Here is a 27,920-nt window from a genome sequence, read left to right on the forward strand (position 1 = left end):
TTATTACAATATTCAGTACCGTGCAAATGTCTTGAACCACCAATCTTTTCATTATGTTTTGCTTCTAAGGAGCCAGACTTTCTTGTGCTTTTTATCCCTCAGCCATCAAAGGCTGATGGGGTACTGTCGTCACACGCCGGCCAGCAGGCGTAGACACCCAAGTTTGTTAATGCGGTAATTCAAATCTCAGTGATCTCTGACCTCAAGGACAGTGGCCAAGTTTTCTGAAAATCTTATGATGGGATAACTCAAGAAATCACCTGGAATTTTCAAACTCATACCATAGGTGCTGCCACTGAAATCTCAGACAAGTTTGAGTCCCATTGATCTCCACCTCAAGGTCAGAGGTCAGGGTTTCTGAAAATCTCCTAGGATTTTCACATTTATACCATAGGTTCATCTACTGCGCAGGCAGGTGCTGGTATTTTTTAGTGGTCTTGAGCAGTAGTTCTCCAGGGTTTCTGAGGGTCTTTTGAAAGTTTTTATTTTAACATTGGCTGCTTTTCGGTCTTTTTCAGTCCAAGTCCTTATACCTGACCATTTTTAGACCATTTTGACAATAAATCACTCAGTAATTTAAAAACAACAATAAAATACTTAAAGACATAATTTTCTTTTAAAAAGATCTACATATAACAGACAACTTAATAAAAATGTATTTTAAATTACATGTTTAACCACTTTTTTACTAGCAGCATCTCACAAAAACGCTTCAAGTTCCCATTTCTTCTCTTGAATCTATGAAATAGAGTAAAGGTGACACCATTTTTGAATGAACAAGTTCCTGAAGGACCATTAGTCAGAAACTCAGCATGGTGTGCAGTGTGCCCTTAAAAATTTAAGAGCACTGGACAAGTGGAGGATAAGAGAAGTGGCAGGCATAAAAACTATCCACAGCAGATGAGTAGTATCTCAAAGTCATGTCTTTGAAAAATAGGAACAAATTCAGCAAAGACCTGACACGTGACCTTAGTGATACTTCTGGCCCTTCAATTGGTCCATCTACTGTTTGCCGAAGCCTCATCAGAAATGGTCTTAGTGGAAGGGTGGCTGTCAAGAAGGCATTCTTAAAGACAGAAAACAGAGGAGAACACACAAAGTTGACTGAAAATCAGAGGCCACTAGTCTTATGGAGTGACAAATCCAAATTTCAAATTTTTTGTTCATTGTTGTCAAAATATATGGAGAATGTTAGCAGAGAGTGTCTGCAGCTATCTATAAAAGACAGGGGAGACTCTGTCACAGTTGTGAGCTGCATTTCATTCAGTGGCATTGGGGATTTTTTCAAAATTGATGGAATTATGAATGCAGAAAAGTATTGTTGGATTTTCATCCAAAAGCATCTGACTGGCAACAGCTTCATTTTTCAGCATGACAATGATCCCAAACACATTGCCAATGCAGTAAAAGAATACCTGGATAGAAAAACACACAGTGGAACATCGTCAATCATGGCTTGGCCTCTCCAGAGCTTGGACCTCGACATTATTGAAACTGAAAATAAAACAAAAGGCAGTCAACACCAAAGAAGAACTTTAGGATATCCTTGAAGAAGTCTGGGGAATTAGACTACCTAAAAAGAATTACGAGAAAAATGACAAGACATTAAGCTTGTAAGAATTGTCCAAACTCTAAATAATATAATAATAAACTATATCAAATAAAATAAATTCTGTAGCACAGTGATACAGTGATGCTGCTGTAACCCTAATGGACACACCTTTTCTACTGCTTTGCTATATTAAAACGGTAGGATGTGCCACTGGCTACTGGCAGCGTGTGTGCACCACAGTTTGTCTTTTTACTCGTTACACCTGCAGCACACGTTAAGTCTAGGGCTGTGTGAGTCAGAAGGCAAGCATGTTCACTACACCCACGGGGTAAGTCGACAGCCCAACCAGTCTTCGAGGCTCTAGCTACTTGAGCCATGACTTGCCATGTCGACTACCACATAGATGAGGTTCAGGGAAGCATTCGATGCTAGTGGCTTGTTAGAGCTAAATTTAGATATTATGATGTGATGCTGGATGGTATGAATAAAACTTTGTATCATGCTGGGTTTTGGGGTTTGTTAGTTTTTTGGGTTTTTTTTGGTTTGTTTTCTTTTGTTTATATTTTTTCTTTTTCACTTTATGAATTGTAGTATTATTACTAATAGTAATAATTTCCATAAGTGGTTATTTCATTTTAGATTTATAATGGCTTATATTTGTTTTTCTGTCAGGACTACATAAAATACAAACTTTAATGTAAGATCAGTACGTAACAGGCTGCTTGTTATGCTTTTCAGTTTTGCTCAATGCCGGTTTTTCTGCTGCAGACTTAGTATATGGTTCACTGGTGTTAATGTTTCCACAGCAGAGCTTTGAAGTGCAACTTTATAACGAACTCCATTTGGACTTATTTTTCTAAAGTTTGTGGCACAAATGATTCTGTGGTTAGAAAACACAGCTCATCTTTTGGCAGCAAAATATTCTGGACCATCTTTGTGTCTTTTTTTCTCCATCCTCTATCAGTCGTTACTCGGGTAGCATTAGATCTGCTTGGCTAGCTAGCATTACCCAGCATGCATTTCAGTGGCGTAGTTAATTAAAGCTCTATGTTTCACAAATGAAGTTAATACAAGTCTCCTCTCAGTACACTATTCAGTACACTGAATGTCCAAAGATATAATTCACTTAAGCTCCTGAAAAGCTGTTTTTTATCTGCTCACTGATATAGTAGAGTGGTACATGAAGTATTCATATCATGAAATTAAGACTATTATAAGTTTAAAGTGCATTGAGGCGACCTTTGTTGTGATTTGGCACTATATAAATCAAATTAACTATACAGATACACTGTTAACCACTACTGTGATGTTGTCACTATTGTGCCTGGGTGCCTTATAAAAAATAGATTAAAAAAATTAAATATATATGTGTAAATATTACAAGTTTGTATTTAAGAGCTGATCGAGGTACAATGAATATATCCAAGGAACACAAACAGTGGGAAAATAAGAAGACTGAAATAGAGGAGGGGGGTGAATAGAAGTGTCCACCTGTGTCTGTATAACACTGATAGGAAGGTCCATGAAAGAAAATCACTAAAAGTCAACCCCTTTTTTTTTTTTTGTTAGCAACTTTTTTTTACTTGAAGTAAGATTTAATTCAGTCTTTAGAATGAAAGCGAGGTTTGTGCTTCAAGGAAAAGTCTTTTTAACTTTTCTTTGTCTAGTCTTTGTTGATCCAAAGGTTTATCACGTGGCAACATGTCAGCTGTTACATTAACATGTTAGATTGTGGCTTTTGAATGCGTGAGGAGTTTTTATTGCCACCTGGACGGTATGCATGTTACACACATTTTAGTTTAGGTGACAGGGTGCTAAGAGTTTTGTCTACTATTGTTCTATGTGGTGTTGTAATTGTTAAATTGTTAATGAGTTCAGACATTCAGTATGGCAGGAATGTGTCTTTGAATTGAATTGAATTTCTAATAAGAGGTACCATAATGTCCCTTCTTCTGGCTGTCTGGGGTCATAAAATGCATCCAGCACCTTCTTGGTTTGGCGATCTGCCACAGCAGAATCTGGGTTTAGACCGCTTAATAAGTCTTGTTTCATCTTAGCTAACCCCTGTATAAGCTGTCATTTGGATAAGTCAGGCCTGTGATGTGGAAAAAAAACTGAATGAAATTTAGACAACACACCTGCTACAGCAGGACAGCAGTACTTTACACACCATGTACCTGACTAATCCATGATTAGATTAGATTAGAGGAACAGCTCTTCACACATGCAGAAAGGTGCCAGATTTGTCAACACAGTGTATTATGCTTAAAAACGGAGTCAGAAGGACTCAGATGTAGTGCACTGATAGAACTCCATGCACAAAGATGCCCAATATTCTACTGTGCAGATATTTGCACCACCCATTTGTCTGAGGAGTTGTTGGTGAGAATAAGGCAGATGTGAAGTATGAAGGACGGCTGTGGCCTCTAGGCCTGTGTGATTGCATCACACAACCAGTGAGATAAATGCTGTTTTGACAGCAACCTACCCTGGGATTGTCCTCTGTGGTGGACAAATTGTTGCCTAATGTTAGTTGTGCAAAAGACATTATGAGCCAGATTCACACGAGACACTGCTTTTGTTCAATGCTTTGTTCTTACTGTAGGTTCAGAAGAAAGATTTTGCTATATTAACCTTGCTCCTGTCTTCCCTCATAGTACAACATAATTTTGTGCCTGATAACACAAATAAGGAACTCACTCTTATATAAGACTAAAAAAAAACATTATTTTAGGGAAATATTCTTGAAAAAAATTTGATTTACTTTCTGATTCCTGCCATAAAGCTTAATTATTGACAGAGCTATACAGTAGATATTCATCTACATACCCTGAAATGTTGGTTATACCCAGTCCTCTGGATCAGACTAAGGCATGGGTTGAAAACGTAGTCATGGACTAGTAGGAGCACCACAGGACAGCCCTGTTTTCTATCCCTGTGGACTTTAGTGAAAGGTTCATAGTGGGATATTGGTATTCTTAATTTTGGGGGGGTTTGAAAAATTAGGCCAAAGCTCTGTGAAGCAAGTCAACAGGAACCGTATGGCTGGTATCTCCTGGCACCACCTAAGAGACCGCAGGCAGGAACACAGTGTTCTTCCAGCATTACCGTGCCTCTCAGATCTTCCGCCTTCTTAGAAGTGGGCGAATAGCTATCAAAATTATGTGGACAAGGAGAGTGCCACCAGTGCGGTCTCTGAGCAGCAATGAGGATAGTGCAAGCCAAGAACACATGACTCCAGACCTCTCATTATCCAGTTCCAGTCCCTGCCCCCAACAGGGACCTGGGAAGAGAAACCAAGATGAAACAAATGGACTGTTGCCTACCATCAGGATCCTCCTCCTTAATATCTGAACACTCAAAATTGAATGAGTCTGCCTCTATAGTGTTTGAAATTGATAATGCTAAATATTTATGTAGTATTTGGTTTTCAGCTTTGTAGATATGTCTCAGGCTGATCTCACAACAGGCTTTACATTTTTCACTTTTAAAACTTTTTTGGGATGTGAGTTTATCAGAATCTATAAAACTTTCTACCTAACCTTGAAAAACATATTGATTCACTTCTTTGACTAATGTGTGTGTGTTTGTATTTCTCAGGGATAATTTATTTAACAAATTTATTACTCTAATTTATATTAAACTGTACTCTAGATGTAGGGTATAGATAGTATCCAAGATTTTAGGGAAAAAAACCTTTTTGTGCATATTTTTGTAAAGTATTATATGAATGTGTGTTTATCTAGTTCGTTTCTCTTGCAATAAGCAAGCTCTATTCATGTTTAGCTTTTGTGATAGATTTGATTAATTTTTAAGTTATTTCTTTTTGTTTGCTTTGTTTGCTTTGAAGGTTAGCTTTCCAATGAGTTTTATTGGGAACCCATCTGTGTTTCATTTACAATCAACACCGAATTCATGTCTTTCTTGTTGTTATTTGCCCTTCATTTTTATACCTTAGTCCTCATTCTTCTTTTTGGGTTCTTATTTTTATATATTTAAATTTGTTTTTTTGGGGGTTTTTTTGTTTTTTTTTTTCAATCAACCCATTAAGTTTTTTTTGTCTATTTTACTGGCCTCTGCATTCGGAAATGGGTCCTCTCAGTTGGAATCAGTTTAATCCACTTCTCATAGTAAACATATTAGTCAGGCATGACATGGTCTACATAAGTCAGTACTTACACATTTATATAAGTATGTATAAGTATGGATTGTCTCAGTAAATCCAAATCTGCTTTCCTTCTTGTCTCCCTAAAACTTCTTGGCATCTCAGTTCTGGCTCAAGAACAGAAACACAATTTGATAGGATGGAAAAGCACGTTTCTATATGTTATCATTTGTTTCTGTTCAACACCTTCACTGTGAGTGTTTAGCTGCTACTAAAAGCAATCTCCTGATATACAGTATAACCAGCAGGATTTGTCATTTCAATTTTGACACTTAGTGCAAAGCGTCAAAACATGTATTTCTTGCTGCTGCAACAGTTGTTGTTTAGATCTACCCTCTCCTACACTGCACTTGTTGCTCTGCTCGGTTCATTTTCTTTCTACCTCGCCAAGTACTGGAGATCAGAGCTGCCAGGGACAAATAAACATGTGGTTTGTTCAGTTTGCAATCTGTCCTTTAGGCAGCTTCAGACGAGCACTCCCTTTTCTTCTCTAAGCACTTTTCTAATGTCAAGGGAAAGAAAAATGAACGTATACAAAGGAGAACTGTAAGCACTGGTGTTGAGGTCGTAAAAATGTTATTTGACACTTAGGCTTTTACTATTTGATAAGCCTAAGATTGAATAAAATAATCAATTATCTATGATTTATCTGAGGAAAATGGACTTCACTTGTGTACGCTTTATTAGGTATTTCTCTTTCTTGTGTTTATAGATGGTGGCGTCAGATGGCGTCCAGCAGAGCAGGCCAGTAACTGTCAACATCCTGGTCATTGATGCCAATGACAATACCCCCACATTTGGAGAGGTCTCCTACAGTGTTGAAGTCTTCACCAACATGCAGCCGGGGGAGACGGTGCTACAGGTAATCAATCCAACAATCATTCTTTTGCTTCTTTCCTCTTGCACCAGCACGCCGCGCTACGTCTCCATCTTTTTCCTCATCACACAGAATCCCTCTCACGCACGTTCTTTCATGCTCAAAACAAATAACCACAACAATCCAGTGCATTGTGCTGGAATAGTGCCCTTCATCTCATCTGTAGTCCTGTCAGACAAGTCACAGACAATGCTTTTATCTATATCTTCAGTGCACAAGCTTGGTTCATTCGTAGTGGAAGGCACTCGTGATGACCGTGAATTAACCCCCCTGCTTACGTATTTTGCTTATAAAACACAATTTTCTCCTTGTTTGTTTAGTCCATGTTGATTATCCTTATGGATTAGGAACATTGTTCATTTTTGATTTCATTAGTGTAGTGGTTTTAAAGGTCATGATATACTTCCCTCTTTTCTGTTATGCGTGTATGCTTAAGTTAACCAAATCTAACATCTGTGCATGAAAACGATAAACGTTGAGCAGACTCGTGTAGGCATTACTGAAAGGGACATTTTTCATTCATTGTTTCATTCTGGGTAGAAACAAACACAGCTTGGTTAGAAAGTGCTCAGGCAATATTTAGTTAGCCTGTGGAAATTACTGTGATTCCAGTGAAGGTGACAACACCAGCTCATAATTTACATGCGCTTATTTAAAGGGACGCTGAAGGTGGCTTAACTTCAAAAGCTAACTAGAGGTCATAATTACAGCTCGCTCAAACTTATGGCATAGGAGAGGACTTGTTCAAAACATGAACCATAACCTCAGTTTGCTACAACAGAGGAGTAAGAGTTCTATCATTTTATTGTCTCATTTGATAGTCGGAGCATGATTCTTTCATCTTTTAGCTGATCTGTCCTCTCAGCACGGCCTCTCCTCAAAAGAGAAAAAAAAATGTCAGACATTGAAAAGGTCAAGTTTAATCGGTTTTAAAAAACAGCCGTTTCACCCTCCCTGAAATGAGGCCAGGGGTCACAGAGTGCCTGGTATGACCGCTTAACCGATTTTTATAAGCCATTTATGAGAGCTGAAGCCCCCTGAGGATTCTGCTGCTTATTTGATGCTACAGCTCTTACTCCAACGACAGGAGCATGGAAAAGGAGGTCATGGTAACTTAGATTAAAGTTTCAAGGCCCTAAAGATATGAAGCCAACTACACTATGAGGGCTCGTATTTACAAGCAGCGGGATGTCCTAAATAATTTTCCTTGAAGGAAAGGGTGGTTCCTTAATTTGTTTGATATGAGAGCATGAAATAAATGATATATTTACGTATCATTTTTTCCATCACACTTGCCAAAAGAACTATGTCTGTCAGCTGTCTGTCAACAGCCCCCCATATTTTATATGAAAGGCTGAAAGTAGTGAAAGTAGTTTGCAACTTTGCTCACCATTAAGTTAAACAAACCAAAATCCTTTAGATTTGATTTCACTTAAATGCAGACCCTTTTCTATGCATTTGTCATTTCACAGACTTTAACACATACAAATCATTTTGTGAAATCATCACTGTTTTTTGATATGGCTGTACTGTAAACAATAGACAATTTCTCTTTTATTGTTGTAATTTTAACATTTAACATCTGAAACGGGTGTCTCTTGTGAGACATTTAGCCTCAGTGGGACTAATTGTATAGATAAAGGTTAAATAAAAAAAAAAAAATAAGCATAATGCAGATGATATTGTCCAGCAAATATTTATATTTGGGAATACCTCTGCAACTTATTTGCTAAACAGGTCCTAACCCACAATCCCCACCCACTGAGAAATAGTTTCTGCTTGACTGGTTTAGTAAACATATTTCTGGGAGGTGTAAAGCAAAGGGAAAAAGAGGAAAATGTAAAGGCACTGTGTGTATAATGTGTAGCTTTTTTTTTATCTCCCTAATTTCTCTCAGCTGACAGCATCGGATGCAGATGAAGGGCTGAATGGTTTGGTGACCTATGAGATACTGGCTGGCGCCCAAGGAGATTTCATCATCAGTAATCGCACTGGACGCATCACCGTGGCACCTGGTGTCACTTTAACTGTCGGGCGATCTTACACACTCACTGTCAGGGCCTCAGACAATGCACCAGAGACCCAGAGAAGGTGATTTATTTGAACATTGAAGAGTTCTACATTGATGGAAGCAGTTTTGTTATTGTGATTAATGTTCTGTACCTTTTTTTTTCTTCTTTTTCTTAGTTTTTTTTAAAGAAGGCAGATTTGTTTCTCCTTTCAGAATGAAAAGCAGTTTCATAGAGCCGAAGCCATCTGGATGAATAGATTTGCCAGTGTTATCTAATTGAATATGAACTCATTGTAATTCACAACATTGCTTGAAATGACCCAGAAAGTTTTTTGGGGGCTGAAATATGGAAAAAATAATTATTTGGCCTAGCTACTTTGAGTGAATGTATCCTTTTTCTTCATTGTGGTTAAACTATCTTTTTAGTTTTTCCTTTTCTTTTTCTTTTTTTTAAATGTGTGCTTGGAGCTGTCAAAGGGAAAGAATTTCAGTGTTTCAGTGCGCCACTCAATTTGCACAATGTTGTGAAAGAGGCTGTAATGTGTTTCTGTTTTGATTTCATTAAGTCAAAGAAAGGTTGTCATAGAGATATTTCACCAACTGGTTAACATGGTGACAAAATTACTCCTCGTAGGACTTCATGTTCAGTACAGTTAGGCTTTTACTTAGTAAAAGTAAGTAAAAGTTAAGTACAAGTTCAACAAGACATGTTGGAAAAAAACAAAAAAACAATTAAAATCAGTTACACTTTTGTTTCTATGAAAACTAAGAAGGCGGACGGACTTAAGCAATCATTAGAGCCTTGATCTTGAGACTTAATGCACTTTTCATTATAAGATTGTCAACCACAAAGAAAATACAAGTGAACTTTGATGTGTCATTACATTGTGTTTGAGTTGCTTTCAACTCTTTCTTTAGCTAATTTGTTAACTGATGAATGACTGTCTTGAGTTTGAATTGACTGTATTTGCTGTAATTAAAAGAAGACATTCACATATCTATATATAGTCTGACACCTGATGTGAGAGACAAAACCAATACAGAGATATGACTGTAAACCTGAGACAAGATTGTGTATAGGAACAAATGTAGGAAGGATACATGAAAAATTGAAATTGCCCAGGGCCATGGTATTCTCTGTCAATATCAAATGGAAAAAGTTTGGAACCACCAACAGTTTTCCTAGATACAGCCACCACAGGTCAAGGAATAATTGGGCCTCAATTTCATCCCCTAAGGCCATCAAGTCAACAACACAGTATAGGCAGCCAGAGTCTTGATCCAAATCTAATACAGTAAAAAATAAAATAAAATAAAATTGATCCAACCTAGTTGAGTTTGAGCAGTTTTGCCAATAATAATGTGAGAAATTCCTAGCAAGTTTGGAAAAAAGTATTTCAACCAAGTATAAAATTAAATTGTATTTATTTTATTACATTAATAAAAAAATGTTTTGTTTTGCTTTGTCATTGATGAGTAATGAGTATACTAAAAAAAGAAGTTTAATCCATTTTAAGAATTAAATCAAAGTATTTAGAAAAAGTAAATACAGTGTTTATTTAACCTATTTGACTGCCCTATGGGCAAGAGGTCATTACAGCTCAACAGTTGGTCAAGTAGAAACTAATGCTGAAAGTCAGTTGGTGTCTGTATTTCTGCCAGGAGCTCCATCACAACAGTCAACATCGAGGTTTTGCCACCCAACAATCAGAGTCCACCACGCTTTCCTCTCCTGACATACAGCCTAGAAGTCAGTGAAGCTATGAGGATAGGAGCTATTCTGCTCAATCTGCAGGTGAGTCACAAATTCACACAAGGCATCATTGTGACTTTAGCTGTGTCAGTATATGTTGTACTTTAGACAACAGATTTTTTTTTTTTTAACTGACATTTCACATCCTGCACTATGCTTGTTTTCACTCCAGTGCAGCATCCTTTTAGCTCAGCTGTCCTGTTTTGCACCCTTCAGCATATGGCCTTCAGACTCCTGTTGTCTTTTTTCCCCTCTAGGCCATAGACAGAGAGAACGATCCGATCAGGTATCGCATTTTGAGCGGGGATTCCCAGAAGGTCTTTAACCTCACTGAAACGTAAGTCCAGATGGGATTGTGTCAGACTTTTTGATTTTTAGCAATAAGGCTGATATTAGAGGATATATTTACTCAGTGATCTGCAAGAAAAATGGCAACTTAATGGAAGGCTTTAATTGCTTTGTGAGTGCAAAGGCTATACATACTGTAAATAGTATGACAACCGTTGAAGACTGCTTTCACAATAACAATGGACACAGCAAATGACTTGGATGGGAAGATAAAGTGAAGTGACAGATGTGCACTTGTGATGGAGGAATATAGAAGCTCACTTGGCATTCATTGGTTTTAATTATACTGTCAAATGTTCTCATAGAGAGAGAACTTTTTTTCAAAGAGTTTGTTGGAGTTTTGTTATTTTAAGATATGAAGGCAATTCCATACAGAAGAAAACTGCAAACAAATTAAGTGCTAATAGGACAGCCTGAAGCACAGTTTGGCTCAAGCTACCAGTTGAGGCTCAGTGAGGTGACTATTTCTCAACCAGAGACTCTGCTTATATACTTTAGACCTTGCTTGGTTTAGCATTTGTACTGAGGAATGCAATCTTTAGTTTAGAAGATTTTGAATTGGAAAACACTTCACTGCTAGCTTCAGAGTGTTGTTTTTGGACATTTTGAACCCCACAAAGGCTGCAATCACATGTTCTCACCTTGCCAGCATATTTCTTCCATAATTTGCAGAGCAAGGTCGGCTAAAATAATTAGAAAAGGTTTTTAGCTCATCTGACTGAAGGAGCAGCGAGCTGGTGTGGTGGCAATGGCGCAGCCATCAGGCCGCAGTCCACAAGAATCAGTTTCCTAATAAATTATCATAAAACAGCAAACATGTTTTGGAGAGATCTCAACATTAGCATACAAAAAACTCACTCACCTACTTCTACGGAGCAAGCAAAAAGCATAAAATATTGTGGGCGCTGAGTGCTTTTCTCATCTATAAACGAACAAGAAATATGGAGTGACGAGACATGGGGAGACTGAAAATGCAGGGCCTTGCCAGACATGTGTCTCACTAATTGATTAAAGCTTATTTTGTCTGCGTTTTCAACCTCCCAGCTAGGTAAGGACAAGGTGTGTTGCAGTACTGTATTGCCACCTTTTCTCCACTCTTAATTTGCTCCACGGTGTTAAAATTGTATGTTTTTATAGAGAGTCGTTTGCTGTGTGGTTTAGTCACGGTAAGCAAAAACATGGTGACACAATCAAAATAGCAGGGGATCGCTATTTTTGCCACTGGCACTGTAATCTCCTAAACCAGATATGACAGAAATCATGCTAAAATAAACAGACACATCTTCATTTAGCTCATTCTTTGTGTGTTAAAAATGTTACAGTCACATCACAGGCTTTCACCAGGCTATCGGTATAATAAATGCAAGCAAGTGCTGATATAGCACATGATGAATCAAAAAAATTATTAGTACAACTGACGAGTGTGCAATTTACAGTACAGAGCGTATTGCACACTCTAATTTTTCAACCCTCAGAACTCAGATTTGATTCAGTGAAGAGATTTTTGCATTGCTGCATGTTCAGATAACAGGCTACATAGGAGGCTGGCTCAATCCAGCTTGTATGAATAATGAGCCCTCCAGTAAGAACTTTCTTATAAATGGGGCAGAGACCCCTAAAGGAGGTGGAAATGCTTCATATTCACTTACTGTTATGTCTAGATTTTCCACTAGAAAGAACGGACGAGTTGATTTCAAATGTAAAATTTCTGTCTCGGTGCATATTGCTTTGATCATAAATCCTTTAAGCATCAGTGTTTGAGATTGTCTTACATTTGGGCCAGTATATCGCTGTCAAATAACATGCACAAAAACTCAAATATCAGTATTTAATTAGCTACAACAATATTCGTTATATAAATTTTATTGTGGGTTTTCAGTCTGCAGATCTTGATGCTACTTTGAGTACTCTGACCCTGCCTACTTTTGTTTGATTACAGCATCGTCTTTGAAGTCAGTTCTCTTTTTGTAGTTTCTCAGAGTCATAAAAACCTAACCTGGAGGCTATGCCAGCTTTGATACTTGCAGTGTGTTCTAGTTGGCAGCTCAGTGTGTTGCTTCAAAGTGAAATTGAAACCAAAATTAAAAGGGGTTCAAGTGAAATTACTCTTTTTTTCTTTTTCTTTTTTTACTGTCCAGTGAAACTAACATTGGGCACAATATGGTAATCAGACTCAGTTTTAAATACAACATTGTGCAAGTTTTGAGCCACCTCTCATTCATCATAGTTTGTCGGAAAAATTGGAAAGTTTTAGCAGTAATTTATTTAAAAAACATACAGTTTTATCAAATCCTAACTAGCTTGTTCAGTTAATATTGGCATGACCAATCTTTACTCCTAAACAAAGCCTGAACTGTCCTCAGCTCAACTTAGGCAAAAATTCTATCAAAATGATGCTGCGCTGCTTCAATAACATTGAGGTCCGGGCTCTGGGGATGCCAGTCCATGCCTGACAGTGTTCCAGGGTTTGTGTTAGCTATAAGGTATTTTTCTGTGTTCATCATTCTATTGATTTTAGCAAGATCCCTAACATCACTACCTGAAATGTAGCCCTAAACCATAACTGAGCCTCCGCCATGTTTTACAGATAGCTGCAAGCACTCACTGTTGTACAACTTTCCTGACAACTTCTGTACATATAAACCAAAAAATGTAAATTTGGATTCATCGCTTAATAAGACCCTTTGCTACTGATTTTCAGTCCAGTACTTGTTTAATTTGGCTTTCCTCAGTCTTTTCTCCTGTCACCCTTTCTTAATCCAGTGGGGCAAAAAAGTATTTAGTCAGCCACCGATTGTGCAAGTTCCCCCACCTAAAATGATGACAGAGGTCAGTAATTTGCACCAGAGGTACACTTCAACTGTGAGAGACAGAATGTGAAAAAAAAATCCATGAATCCACATGGTAGGATTTGTAAAGAATTTATTCGTAAATCAGGGTGGAAAATAAGTATTTGGTCAATAACAAAAATACAACTCAATACTTTGTAACATAACCTTTGTTGGCAATAACAGAGGTCAAACGTTTACTATAGGTCTTTACCAGGTTTGCACACACAGTAGCTGGTATTTTGGCCCATTCCTCCATGCAGATCTTCTCGAGAGCAGTGATGTTTTGGGGCTGTCGCCGAGCAACACGGACTTTCAACTCCCGCCACAGATTTTCTATGGGGTTGAGGTCTGGAGACTGGCTAGGCCACTCCAGGACTTTCAAATGCTTCTTACGGAGCCACTCCTTTGTTGCCCGGGCGGTGTGTTTTGGATCATTGTCATGTTGGAAGACCCAGCCTCGTTTCATCTTCAAAGTTCTCACTGATGGAAGGAGGTTTTGGCTCAAAATCTCACGATACATGGCCCCATTCATTCTGTCCTTAACACGGATCAGTCGTCCTGTCCCCTTGGCAGAAAAACAGCCCCATAGCATGATGTTTCCACCCCCATGCTTCACAGTAGGTATGGTGTTCTTGGGATGCAACTCAGTATTCTTCTTCCTCCAAACACGACGAGTTGAGTTTATACCAAAAAGTTCTACTTTGGTTTCATCTGACCACATGACATTCTCCCAATCCTCTGCTGTATCATCCATGTGCTCTCTGGCAAACTTCAGACGGGCCTGGACATGCACTGGCTTCAGCAGCGGAACACGTCTGGCACTGCGGGATTTGATTCCCTGCCGTTGTAGTGTGTTACTGATGGTGACCTTTGTTACTTTGGTCCCAGCTCTCTGCAGGTCATTCACCAGGTCCCCCCGTGTGGTTCTGGGATCTTTGCTCACCGTTCTCATGATCATTTTGACCCCACGGGATGAGATCTTGCGTGGAGCCCCAGATCGAGGGAGATTATCAGTGGTCTTGTATGTCTTCCATTTTCTGATGATTGCTCCCACAGTTGATTTTTTCACACCAAGCTGCTTGCCTATTGTAGATTCACTCTTCCCAGTCTGGTGCAGGTCTACAATACTTTTCCTGGTGTCCTTCGAAAGCTCTTTGGTCTTGGCCATGGCGGAGTTTGGAGTCTGACTGTTTGAGGCTGTGGACAGGTGTCTTTTATACAGATGATGAGTTCAAACAGGTGCCATTCATACAGGTAACGAGTGGGGGACAGAAAAGCTTCTTACAGAAGACGTTACAGGTCTGTGAGAGCCAGAGATTTTCCTTGTTTGAGGTGACCAAATACTTATTTTCCACCCTAATTTACGAATAAATTCTTTAAAATCCTACCATGTGGATTCATGGATTTTTTTTTCACATTCTGTCTCTCACAGTTGAAGTGTACCTCTGGTGCAAATTACTGACCTCTGTCATCATTTTAGGTGGGGGAACTTGCACAATCGGTGGCTGACTAAATACTTTTTTGCCCCACTGTTATTCAATGAGCTCGCTTCAATTGATGTACAAAATCCATCTGTCAGGTCTGTGTCATGCCTGTGTCAAACACATGACTTTCAGTGTACTTTACATAGTCTTGCAAGTCTGTCACTTCTTTTGTCCAGTTTCCTCAAACTGTTTAAGAACACCATGCTGAGATATGATTTGTGGTGTAAAAATACTTTTTTATGCCTGTCAAACTGAGTTGTCATTGATATTTTTATAGATTCAACTAAAGACATGAGAACCGTTATTGTGTTTTTTGTGACAGTTTACTTCTAACAAGGTGCCTAAAGATACAATTTAAAATTGGTTCTTTGCTCAGCTGTCTGTGTAGAAACAACACAGCTTCATCTTCCTTCGACTTGATGCCTTTTTGAACGCTTGAATGATTCAAAGGTCAGTGTTAGGTGAAAACATTTCTCTGAAAATGGTCAGGTACAAGAACTGGACTGAAAATAGGTTGAAAGAGAACTAAGGCCACTTGAGTCTGGCTTCTTGAAGCAAAATGTAAAGAAATGAGGGGTGGCTCAAGACTTTTGCACAGCACTGTGCAAACAACAAACATAACAATGCAGCAGCTGTAGCTTAACTTTCTCCTTGTGGCATGAATGAACTTCATCTTGGCTTAGATGAATAATCTCTGCTATGCCTTTCCGCTCCTTGCCTAGCCAGATAGACACTATACATCAAGTACAGTTTACCATAAAGAGTCATGATAAGAGCAAAATGAAAGATGTTAGTGTTATTATTTAGATAGCTGCTAAAGTGCAGCGCTGACACTCTAGATGATGCTGTTAACAGTGCCCCATAGATCTGACAGCATCGTTTCATTTGTGTTGGCTGGGGAGAGGAGGGAGGGCTCTATCGCACATGATCAGTGAACCCCTCAGACCCAGCCGCTCAAGTGTAGTTCAATACTTTAGCTGCTGTGAGGAAAATTAAAAACCCCCAGACTAGCAGAATTAATCATTTTAATCTTTGTCTTAATAACCATCAAGATCATCATCATTATCACTATAATAATGACAGTTATCAATGTATATCTTCACTGTCACACATCATGGTTTCTTGTGCTTTCATTCAGAATAGAATGCTATTTTCTCCTCTCCAGCTTATGTATAAATAAACATGAGCACAGCAGCCAGCGAAGGAAGCTGTTCTGCATTTTTATGGTGGTTTTAGAAAACTGCGTTTGGCCTTTTGAACCACCGATCATCAGGTGTGGTGGATTCAAAGCAGTGTGTTCACTATAACCTTGGGGCAAGTACTTAGAAAAATAGACAGTGTTGATGGAGGTGTCAGTACTTGCCTGTCAGATTGTTAAATGAGGGTCTATAGTTTCACAGTTATGGGCTGCAGAGGCAGTAGAAAAGTAGCGGCCAGGTTCTGCTTGGACTGCTTGGCCACAGGAGCTTTAAATTAGAAATGTGAAGGACCATGGGGACAGCAGGGAATTGCAACGGGCATTAATCTAATAGTGCGTTCAGATGCATTCCTCTTTCCTTCCTTTTTGCAGTTCTGGCAGAGCCTCTCCTGAGTGTGTCACTGGAATTGTTTTGTGCATGCTGTGTGTTTTTGTATGGCTGCACTTACTCATGTCTTGTGTGCCTGTGTGCAAACAAAGATAATTCAGTGCTCTGCATGGGAATGCATCCACACTTTGTGTTTGGAATGCCAGAGTGCCAAATTATACCATGTGAACGAGCAGGAGGGTCTCGGTGTCTGCTGCAGTCATTAGAAGGGGAACATGAATCTTTGCCTGTCCGTGTGCTTTGGGAGCAAGAGACTGGCTACAGAGAGAAAGACAGAGTGGGAGCATTTAAGCTCACACCTGCTCTTCATCCCAGACTCATTCTTTTTGATCATTGCCAACATTCTTTTTTCCTAATTTTTCTGAAATGAATGCAAATAATGAAATGCAGACATACATCATGTTGTTAAGTGATATATCCAACATATTTCCCTAAATTAATGACCCGACACAAAAAGAAAGTAAAGGAATAATTACAATCAAAGTGTCCTCCTTTATAAAAGTAATACAAGTTTTTTCTCTGACCCCTCTCCACAGGATTGGCCTTCTACTTCTGGACAAGCCTCTGGACAGAGAGACAACTGACCAGTACCGTCTGATTGTCACAGCCTCAGATGGTCACCCTGGAGGGGTAACAGACATCTAAACTATCTAAACTGTTGACCTGATTCCTCAGGGTTGATGGTCTTCAAACCTTTTGAAAACATTAATCACAAGCAAAATATTCTCAAACAAGCTTATTAATTTGTGCATTTAGCTTCATGACTCCACATGCTACTTATTCTGGTAAAATCCACTTGTGTGTTTGAGCTCTGAGAGTATCATGCTGTGATTTTTGTGACAGACTGTCATTTTAGCCCATGCAGTGAAGTTAGAATTGTTTGAATTTGGCTTCTCGGCTTGAGCTTTTCACTTATTTTTTTTACAGTGAATTTCATTAATAACTTCTCTGGTAGCAGTTGTCTGTGTGATTATTTTTCCCCACTTGTGTTCATCTGAAATCGATTCCAGGTCTGTCTATTACTCATTCCCCTTCATTCAAATTAGAGTGAGTGTCACCGGCCAAAAAAACACTCTCACTAATATTTTGTTGGTCTGCCTTTAGCTTAACTTACAGCACAAATTTCCATTGGCATTGTTTGTGTACACGTATGCAGTGTCACAACATATAGTTCTTTCCAGAACTTTGTTGTGCCAATTTGTTTGTATTGATGCTGGGAGAGTTGCTGAGTAAAGTCTTCTCTAGCATATAACAAGGATTCTCAGTGGGATTAAGTTCTGGACTCTGTGATAGCCAATCCATGTGCGAAGATAGCCACTCATTTACAGTTTGAGCCTGATGATTCCTGACATCATCAAGAAAAAATCCATTGATGGAAAAAACCTGCTCATGGTGGAATGTTCAGGTAGTCAGCTGACCTCATTTTCTGGGCACATAATGTTGTTAAACCTAAACCTGACCAGCTGAAGCAACCCCAGATCAGAACACCATCCCACAGGCTTCTATAGTAGGCACTAAGCATGATGGGTGCAATACTTTATCCACTTGTCATCCTATCCTGATGCACCCATCACTCTAAAACAGGATAAATCTAGACTCATCAGACAACCTGACTTTTTCCAGTGCTACAGAGTCCAATCTTTATGCTCCCTAGAAAATTGAAGGCTTTTTTCCCTGATTACCCTTTTTGATAAGTGCTTCTCTTAAGGCTACACTGCTGTTCAGTCTGAACCTGTTGAGTTCTCATCATATTGTGTGTGGAAATGCTCTTTTATATATATTTGTGAGTTCTTCTTTTTCCCCCAAACACATTTCTTCCTTGAATGATGATGGTTCATCATAATCCTTCTAGCAATATCAGCAGTGTTTTTAGTTATTTCCTTTCCTTGAAGCAGGCCGATAGTTTGACCCTCATGAAATAGAGTGACATATTTTCCGTGATCAGAGAACACAGATCAGTTGTTTAAGAAATGAAAAGCTATTCAGTGCATCAACTGGGGTTACAGTAAGTAACCTGTTGCCAGCCACTGTAGTAATTAATGACTCATATACCTATTTGCTTGGTTAAATTGAAGCAAATAGGTAAGACTTTGTTGGCCAGGCAGTACATTTTTGGCCAAAAAGTGTTTTAAAAAGCCTGAAATAATTCACCTGGAATAAAATGATAGTTTTTAACTGACAAATGGCAAATACCAAATGCTAAGACAGAAGTACCTTAACCAGCATATTGTTATTGCCTGTTACTAATATGCAGCTTACACAATGCCATTTCGAGCACAGCTCTTGTACAGCAAATGGATCAAATCAATTTTACCTACAGCTACTTTTACCTTTTAGATTGCTCTGCATATATTGTACAGTTACTATATTTGTGTTAAATACGTGAGTTGTGTGGTAATAAAAGCATCATGACTTATGTAATACTGAGTCTGTTAATATAGAATGACAGAAAAGCACACAAAAAAAATCTTGGACAGATGGATATTTAAATGAGTACTGCCACATAACTGTGAAACTGACATACTTTGAGCTTCTAAAATGCATCCAAACGCTTGGAATTGCTACATGTCCCGTTATGCAAAGTTTTAATTATAACCACCCCCATATAGTAAACTTCCTAATTTCCACATGTCCAAACCATAGCTCGGATAACATCAACGATCTCACCATTGTATAGTTTTCTCAGCATTGAGTGCATCTTTTAAAAAGTGTCTTCCATTTAGAGGTTTCACAGGTAGTTGAGTCCTTATATTCACAGAGCTGTTTTTTGTCATTTTGGCTGGAAAAACGTCAGGCATTATGACAAAAATTGAATGCTGGCTTCTGTGTCTTCCACGAAGAGCAGATAATCACATAAACTGTCTTAATTTAATTACACTTCAGCTCACTTGGCACTTTTTTTTCTTTTTTGCAGCTGTATCTGTTCCAGGCAGAGGTGAAATGTGGTTTCCTTTTTAAGATGCTGTGTCTGATAGTCCGTGAACATTAGCTGATGAGCTGTCAATAGGGTGATGTTGATTTCCACCCCCTCTCACCTGCACACTCATGACAACTGAGATCTACAGCTAATTTGTATCTGCTGGCAAATATAATGTGTTGGTGTTGTGGAGTAATACATGACAAAGAATTTGTAGTATTTCCCAGTAATTGTGAGAGCAGTGCAAAGGGAGAACATCATGCAGCAGTTAGAGAGGGAGGGGCAGATGGACAGTGGTGGGGTCAGAGAGGAAAGAGCAAATAAATAAAGAGCATGTAAGATGAGGTTTCACCTCTCAGAATGAGGTAACCACAAGCTGATGCTCTTTGTCCTACCTACTGATGGACAGTTTGTACAAGCCAACACCCTTCACCTATAAATTGTGTGTGTTTATGTGTGTGAGGGAAAACACAGTAAATTGTTGGCTGACTTGTGTGGGCTAAATGTCACAACTTGGAAGAAATGTTGTCACAACAGGAAGAAAAGTTGATTGAGGAAGACGGGGTAAAGGTTTGTAGGAGAATAGAGGCGAGGAAGTCATTCAGTGCAAGAGAGTGCTGCCTAGACAGCTGGATACAGGAAAGGATCAAAATAAGCACAGGAGGAGGGGGACAGAAAAGAGATGGAGAGCGATAGAGAAAAGGATGGGGACACCAGGGATTTGGATGTGTAATTAGTCCAGAACTTTGGTATCCATGGAAACCTGCCACAAGGAGCTAGCAAGCCAACTTCCCCCTGGTGCTACTTCCCTTTGAGTGCAGTCAAATCTGGACACACACATGCACGCATGCATTTTCCTTCACGGTATTAACTCTTTCTTGTACTCGTGGATGAAAAAAATTGTGCCCATCTTTGTGGTAAATTTAAAAGTGATCTCGACTGGACAGGCTTAGATCAAACACTGCCAGACAGACATGTGTCCCAAAAAATGGTATGCTGGGAAGGGAAAAAAAAAGGAAAGAGTACATGACTCCTAACAAGCTTATCATATCAGTCCCTGCAACATGGCTTTTGGCTTGGATGGTCATTTAAAAAAACAAAAAAAGGAACATCACCCACCTCTGGATCTTTTAGACTGTGAGGACATAACACAAGGCATCACAGAGCTCCATCTATAATAGCTGCTCATTAATCATACTCGTGTCCATGGTGGTAGGGGGTTTTGGCTTTGATAAGGACACCCACGCCAGGATGAAGACACTAATTGGCTTCAGGTCTTTTGCGAAATGAAAACTACGCACAGCCTATCACAACACTGCCTCCTTTAACTTCCTACTTTCAGTAGTGATATAGCAACAGAGGCAGGTTTTCGTGATAAGTTGCAGTGTGAAATTCCATGAAAAGGCCGATTATGTATGTCTCAGAAGGTAGTACAAAGAAACAACAATGGTGGAGGTTTTCCCAAAGGACGGTGAGATGAAGGTGACATTAAGTAGGTCATTTTCTTTGTGAAATGTGCCGCTGAATGTCGCATCTGTCGGGGCAGCTCCAAACAGCTGTCTCCCAGGAAGTTTTTCTTTTGCAAGGCCCAACTCCTCCCACAGCCTTCCTATCCTTCTTCCCCCCAAAGGAGACCATTTACACCATTATTTGCATACATGCTCCTCCCAGGGCACTGAGAGATTATAGATTGTGCATATCCAGCCAATTTTCTATGTTGATTTATAGAAGTGCTAAAGGTGCGTGTGCTGTGTCATTGTTTGAAGGTTAACAGCAGCACAGTGGCCCACACTGGCCTTGTAAATGAGTGAGGAAGAATGATGTGATGGATCTAGTTTCATGCTTTTAGCCCCCAACCTTGTACAATTTTCTCTTAATAACTACTAACAGGGCATCTTTCCCAAGAAGGAATGAAGAAGTTCTCTCTGTGTTGTATACAGACAAGTTGCTTATGTACATTTGTACACAATGGTGTACTGAGTTTAATTATGGTCCCTCATCACTTACAGTATGGAAAGCTGGCGTGTATGACTGCCTTTACGTTACTGAATATTACTGAGAATCCCGTTATCAGTATGCACATACAGTATGCACCCAAAGTGTTTAAAGGCATTTATATAATAGAATTTTTTTTTAATTCCAACACGTTTACTTGGTGCATGTGAGTTTCTTTGTCACAGCTACAAAGCATTATAATAGTTTGACCAAAAGTTGATATTTTGAAACACTTTAGCATTTACAGTAGTTGTTCCAAATGATTGTGCTTTTTATGCAGAATCATTTTTTTATGGTTGGCTTTTAACATTTTCCCTACACTAGGAATAATTTTCTGAGTGAATTAGTGTTTTTGCTGGACTTGGTTGAAAGTGATTTTATTTTAGCTTCTTCTGAAACATACAGTACTGTGCAAAAGTCTTGAGCCACCTCTCATTTCTTGACATTTGGCTTCCAAGGACCAGGCTTTCTTGTATTTTTTTTTTTTTTTTTAAATGGTAAATTAATTTTCCAGGCTTTCTAAAGGTCATTCAAACTTTTTCTTACCTGGTCATTTTCAGAGGAATGTTTGTCTTTTTGTTTTGTTTTTTTGGGCAACTTCCCACTGACCTATGACTCTTTCAAGCATAAAACTGAGAATTTTAAATGGTGTCTTTAGGCTCTTTGTTCCCATCGTTTTTAGCTGAAATTTTTAGTCAGAAATTGTCTGGGTAGCAAGAAGCCATCCTTCAGGAAGGGGAATAAAGAAGAAAAGGCTGAGGTAATAAGAGCTGGACTGAAAATCAATGATAAGAGTTACTATGGAGTAATTCATCCAAATTTGAAATCTTTGGGTAAAATCAGTATTTAGTTAGCCAACATTTAAAGAAGAGCTTTGAATGTCCTTTAAGAAGCTTGGAGAACTATTCCTGGATACTCTTTTTGTTTTTGTTTTGTTTTTGTTATATTTTTTTTAAAGTGACAAGACAGCTTGGTTAAGGGATTTCAGGCTATGCTGAAAAATAAAGGTGGCTGATTCCAAACACATACATAAATAATTATAAGCTTGTTAGAATTGTACAAAGTATTTAATTTTTTTCTAAATGAGAGCTCATGGATTCACTCATAAATGCTAAATGGTTCCATTTATCTCCAACAAAATGTATTTTGAAAGTATTTCCAACTATAATTATTATTTTTAATCGTCAGGTCTCCAAAAAAGTTGTCTGATTATAATCCTAATCCTTTTTAAAATGTCTACTTGAGCATGACACAGCTTTTAACAGTCACCCTATGAATTATTCATGTCAAAGTGTATTTACTCAAATTACATTATATCACATTTGATGCCATTTTAGTTGTGCTTGTCATCTTTGTTTATGAAAAGGGAACACTCACTGTGAAGTGAATAACATTAGTTTTATTGTGCTCTCTGTTTGACCGTTTTTCCTTTAGACAACCACAACTACTGTGAACATAGTTGTTACTGATGTCAATGATAATGACCCGAAGTTTGACCTCACCATACCTTCAAATTTTTCTGTGCGAGAAGAAGAGGCCAACTTGTTTGTAGGACGAGTAAGGGTAAGTGTAATGTCCCTCTGTTCTTGCCTTGTAAATCTGATATGTTCTGTTCATTGTTGCATGTCCTCATATTTTAAAGGAACACTGATACAAGACACTGGTTAACACGTCTGCTTGACAGATGAAAGATTCCAAGGTTTTCTCAGTCACTGCCTTCTACATGTTTTGTTTTTTTGACTAAATTTGAAGTAGATGGACAATTTCTAAACAGTTTCTAAACAATGGCCTCATATGGATAGAAAAAGGTTTACAGATTTACCCAGCAACCACTTTAGAAAATCTCCACGTACATAAAATTTGTTATATCAGTTTTTTGCAATTGCTCATACAAAAAAAGAATCTTGCCTCCAAAGGTAAATAGGCATAACCAGATCAGTGACATTTGTCATTTGTCAGGATATTCACATTTCATATCAAGCAACCCTTCACATTTTTAGTGCGTGTGGAAATGGGCTGCTGCTAAATGTTTGGAGTTTATGACGTGTGAAATGCGACAAAAGGACATATGAAGGAAGTTTGGTGTCTGAATGCAGTAGAGCTCCCTTCAGTCTTACTCCCAAGTATTTCCTCACAAATGCAGCCAGCAGCTAGATTAAAGCTTAGTCCACCACACTGACTCTTCCTCAGCTGGCTGCATGCCAGTTTGAGTTGAGGCTGCGCCTTTGTGACTGAAAAGAAAAGTACATTAAAGTACTTAGCGCTACAAAATCCTGCTCTCCATGCACATGCACACAGAGACACCACAGATTTCCCTTGTACTAGCCCATAGTAACTGATCGAGAGCGTATTGGGGCATTTTGTTGAGTGCAAAACTGTTAAAGCTGCAGAAATTGCAGGGAAAAAAAGAATAGTCATTCTTATATAATGTGATGTTTTTAATTTTAGTCATTTTGGTGATATTTGGTCACATTTCTCATATGTTACACTCCATCAGGCAAAATCCTGAAAAGTCAGTAAGATTCATCATTAAAGGAGACCTGCTGTTCTTTTATACGTACTTACTCACAATAGTGTAGTATCTTATATTACAAAGTCCTGAAAATCTATTTCTTAACAACTGGCAACCAATCACAAGAAGCCTGAATAAAAGGAAAGAGGAAGTGACTTAAAATGGTTCATATAGTTGACAAATTGAGGGGCTCCATCAAGGTCTTGTACGAAAAACAAATAAATAAAAAATCTTTTTGCTATAGCAGTCCAAAAATAAAAACATAGACTTGGAATTTAGGTGAAATTTTTAAACAAGTGTATGCTAAAATACAATTCTTAAATCATTTTTCAACATTCTTCGAAATCCAATACCACTTTTAAATTCTGCAGGCTTGCACTGCTAGATGATATAGAACAGATGATATAGTGCTGCTCCAGTTTGTTAATGGCAAACTACATAAATACATTTCTCGATTGACAACTGATAGTTCTCTGATTGAGAAATGTCTGCATTTAGCTTGCTTAAGGATTAAAGCTTCCAGATATTTATAATTTAGTCCTAAGATAGTTGTCTAAATATTGGCTAAAATGTTAGTCCTAAAGTATTATTTCTATGTCCACCTTAAGCCTGTGTGTAGGAAATCCCTTTGCTTTTTCTCGTTTAATCCCGTCACGGAGGAGTGACATTTTACTTATTTCCTGTGGAAGGAGCATATATTTGCATTTTTGGAGATCTTGCTCACTGAACATTATTTGAGCGAACATGCCCTTCAGGATGAGGGGCCTAAATAAACTCTGTCTGTAACGCAGATAGCGCAATTGTTAATTTTCTTCTCTTTTTTGTATTACATTAGGAGTCGTGTCTAAAGTAGTATTTGTTATTGCAGGAAAAGTGCAAATGCGTATATAATGATAACTGTGGGCTTTTAGCTTAAAATATAAATCACCACATTTCAGCAAAATGACATGTGCCATTTGCATTCCAGTTCACAAGAGGTGCAATAATAGATACCTTCATCACATTTGATATTAACCTTTTTAGCCACTTGGAATCATCAGTAATGTACAGCAGCAAGCATGAATACATTAGATAGAAATATGCAGGAGAACATTGTTTAACTGTGTGAGGTCAAAAGAAATTGAACAAAATAATAGGTGGCTTGGTGTTTAATAATAGAGTTTATCTTAGATGAAAATGAATTTAGCTTCTGGCAGTTCGATACCTCTGCTGCATTGAGTTCATACACTGCGATGACACATGACATCTTGGCAAAGAAAATGGAAAAGAAGGGCAAAACAAATCTTACCATCCAGGGCATTGTCACTTAACATGCATCGCTTAAACATTTCTCTATGTTTCATCATCTATCCTGACACACCAACCAATGTTTAGTAACTTGCAGCTTTCTTTCAGAAAACCTAGAAAACATCTTGTGATGTGGAGATTTTGTAGAAGCCTTGTACTGTGTGCATGTCTATAACTGTCTTGCGGAACAAATGCTCTCCTATCAAATCAGTAACCCACAGCTTACTGTCACATAATGTGCTAAGTGACAGAGGAGGGAAGGGTGGGATGCTGACTGCTGGCATAAGGCTTATTTGTTTCAACTGTACTACTTTGAATTCACCTGTAGGAAGAAAGTTACAATCCAGCCAGCCACAAAGCTTTAGGCAATTGCCAACAGTGGAGATGATTGCAGTGGAAATGCATAATGCTATTAAGTAGCTTATTGCTAGCCTTAAAGCATTTTGGATTATCGTTAGAGTAATTGGAGCTGGTTCCCACCTGTTCTTATTTTGTACACACTCATATAGACTGCAGATGATTTACCAGGTTATCACAACTGACAGCTTTGCCGGTTATGCTAATAGAGCCGTTTGTTCTGTGACTTACAAATCCTAACCATATAAGCCCATTCTATTTGCTCTTAGCAGGGAGTCATAATCTGAGCACGCAAATGACTGGAGGACAGATAGATTAGCGCTTGTGTCGCACACATCATGGAGGCATCATGAGAAATTGTTGCTAATTGGACAAGCTGTTGAAGATAGTTTATTTTTTACCACACAGATTCCTTGATAAAGTGAGTCTGATTTTTCGAGACATCTGAAAGAGATGCTACGCAGCTCTTTACTCTCCTCAAAAACACCCCTTAAGATTTTGTTGAGATGAAGACATCAGTGCTTGAATTTATTTTTAAAAATACTGTAGAGGACAGAGAACAGGAAAAAAATGAGTGCAATAGAAGGGGGCAATTCAGAATGAATTTTCGGTTTCAACATTAATGATCCAGAACAAAAAAAAAATAAATCTACTAGACCCACACCAGCAGAGCACAAAGTAGACTCATTTCCCTTGTACTATATTAGAGGTCTGCGTGGGTCTGTTCTTTAAAACCCACCTACTCAAGCTGTTTTTGTGCTGAAGCCACCTGTACCTGCAGGATCATCTATTGCTCTCAGAGTCACTATATAGAGCCTGCCCACGAGCTCACAATTTAAAACTCGCAAGTTAGATTACTAAGAAATGCTGTCCAAATGTGTCCCCACAGAAACTGCTTCAGTGTGAAGAAAACTCATCATCTGGATCATATAATGTAATGCTGAGGTTGGAGTGGGTCTTGAAAACAGATACATAGCCATTAATATCCCAAATGCTAATTTAATGTAATGTTTTGTCATCTGTAACTTTAAATGTACATATGTAACTCTGCAGTTCCCTGAAAAAAGCTGTTTCCTCCCTCAGTTTCCACAGACTGTAAATATTTCAGATACTTTACTTAGCTGGGTTTTTGTTCTTGTTTTTTAAATATAGCCCCTGCTTTTATAGACACGGGCATATGTAATGACCCATGATTGGCTCTGTGGTATTTATTTCAACCCTGCATGATCATAATGGCACCACAGTAGCATTCCCTTGGGTCTTTAGTTCTCTGATAATTATTGTAATAATATATATATTTTTTTTTAAAAAGGAAAACCTCTGCATCTCAGTTATATAATCAGCTCTTCACATGATGTATTTGATGAATATTTCTCTTTTGGAGTATTGATATATGTAAATGGTTTCTCGTTGTTTCCCCACAGGTTTTTCTAAAGCAGCTTCAGGAATGAAAAGAAGTGTATTGATTGCATTTCATTGATGGCTCATTTAGCATAATATTAACTGCTTCCACCATTAAAATGTGGTAACTCGCTTTGGGTTTTGCGGCGTTTAATGTTAATTGTTTGAAATCAGCAAGAACAAAGGCTGCAAGTGTCAGAGATCAAATAACCCATGCGAGGTCAAAGAAAAGACTTCAATTTATGTGGGCGAGCCGCCTAGATATTATGATTCTCTGCATTTCTGCACTGAATAAACAAAGATAAGCATTAATCTTCCCATAACTGAGCCCTCTGATCATTTTATTTTTTTCCCAGGCCACAGATCCAGATGCAGGCGCTAATGGCCAGGTGCACTACCGGATCGTGAATCATCCCGACTTGTTTACAATAAGCGCTAATGGAAGCATCTACACACGAGTGCCACTTGATCGGGAGTCAAGAAGTCAGTATGACTTGGTGGTTGAAGCCTCGGATGGGGCAGTAGACCCGCGACGGACCTCTTTCACTGTCTCAGTCCAGGTCACGGATATCGATGACAACAGCCCGGTGTTCTCCCAGCAGACTTATGTGGTGAATGTGCCTGAGAACAGCCCTGTGGGAACTGTAGTCCTGCAGCTAAGTGTAAGAACTTGATGTCCAAGCGATTTTCACTAAATGTCTCCTTTCCCCTGATGTATGGTACAGGTGTTTGTGTTAAAAAGGCTTTTGGAATCTTTTAACTTCAAGAGCTCGCAATTTAGCAGTTTAAAATGTCAAATGCTTCCAGACAGAGGCAATTATGCAACATATATAATCTTTTATGC

General features: G+C 38.5%; 1 protein-coding gene across 8 annotated transcripts in view; it reads left to right on the forward strand.

Annotated features, from left to right (window-relative positions):
* LOC102291985 (protocadherin-15) overlaps window positions 1–27,920 on the forward strand; it is a 209,037-nt gene that overhangs the window by 117,192 nt on the left and 63,925 nt on the right. For all 8 annotated transcript variants that reach the window (XM_005914101.3, XM_042225131.1, XM_042225128.1 and 5 more), the window contains 7 exons: window positions 6,430–6,579; window positions 8,492–8,685; window positions 10,268–10,400; window positions 10,616–10,695; window positions 17,144–17,237; window positions 22,954–23,082; window positions 27,433–27,738. In XM_005914101.3, the coding sequence (XP_005914163.1) occupies window positions 6,430–6,579; window positions 8,492–8,685; window positions 10,268–10,400; window positions 10,616–10,695; window positions 17,144–17,237; window positions 22,954–23,082; window positions 27,433–27,738 (1,086 nt within the window). The remainder of the gene's footprint in view (window positions 1–6,429; window positions 6,580–8,491; window positions 8,686–10,267; window positions 10,401–10,615; window positions 10,696–17,143; window positions 17,238–22,953; window positions 23,083–27,432; window positions 27,739–27,920) is intronic.

The sequence above is a fragment of the Haplochromis burtoni genome, unplaced genomic scaffold, assembly GCF_018398535.1.
Source record: "Haplochromis burtoni strain Fernald_Lab_line unplaced genomic scaffold, NCSU_Asbu1 Contig_7, whole genome shotgun sequence".
Taxonomy (NCBI): domain Eukaryota; kingdom Metazoa; phylum Chordata; class Actinopteri; order Cichliformes; family Cichlidae; genus Haplochromis; species Haplochromis burtoni.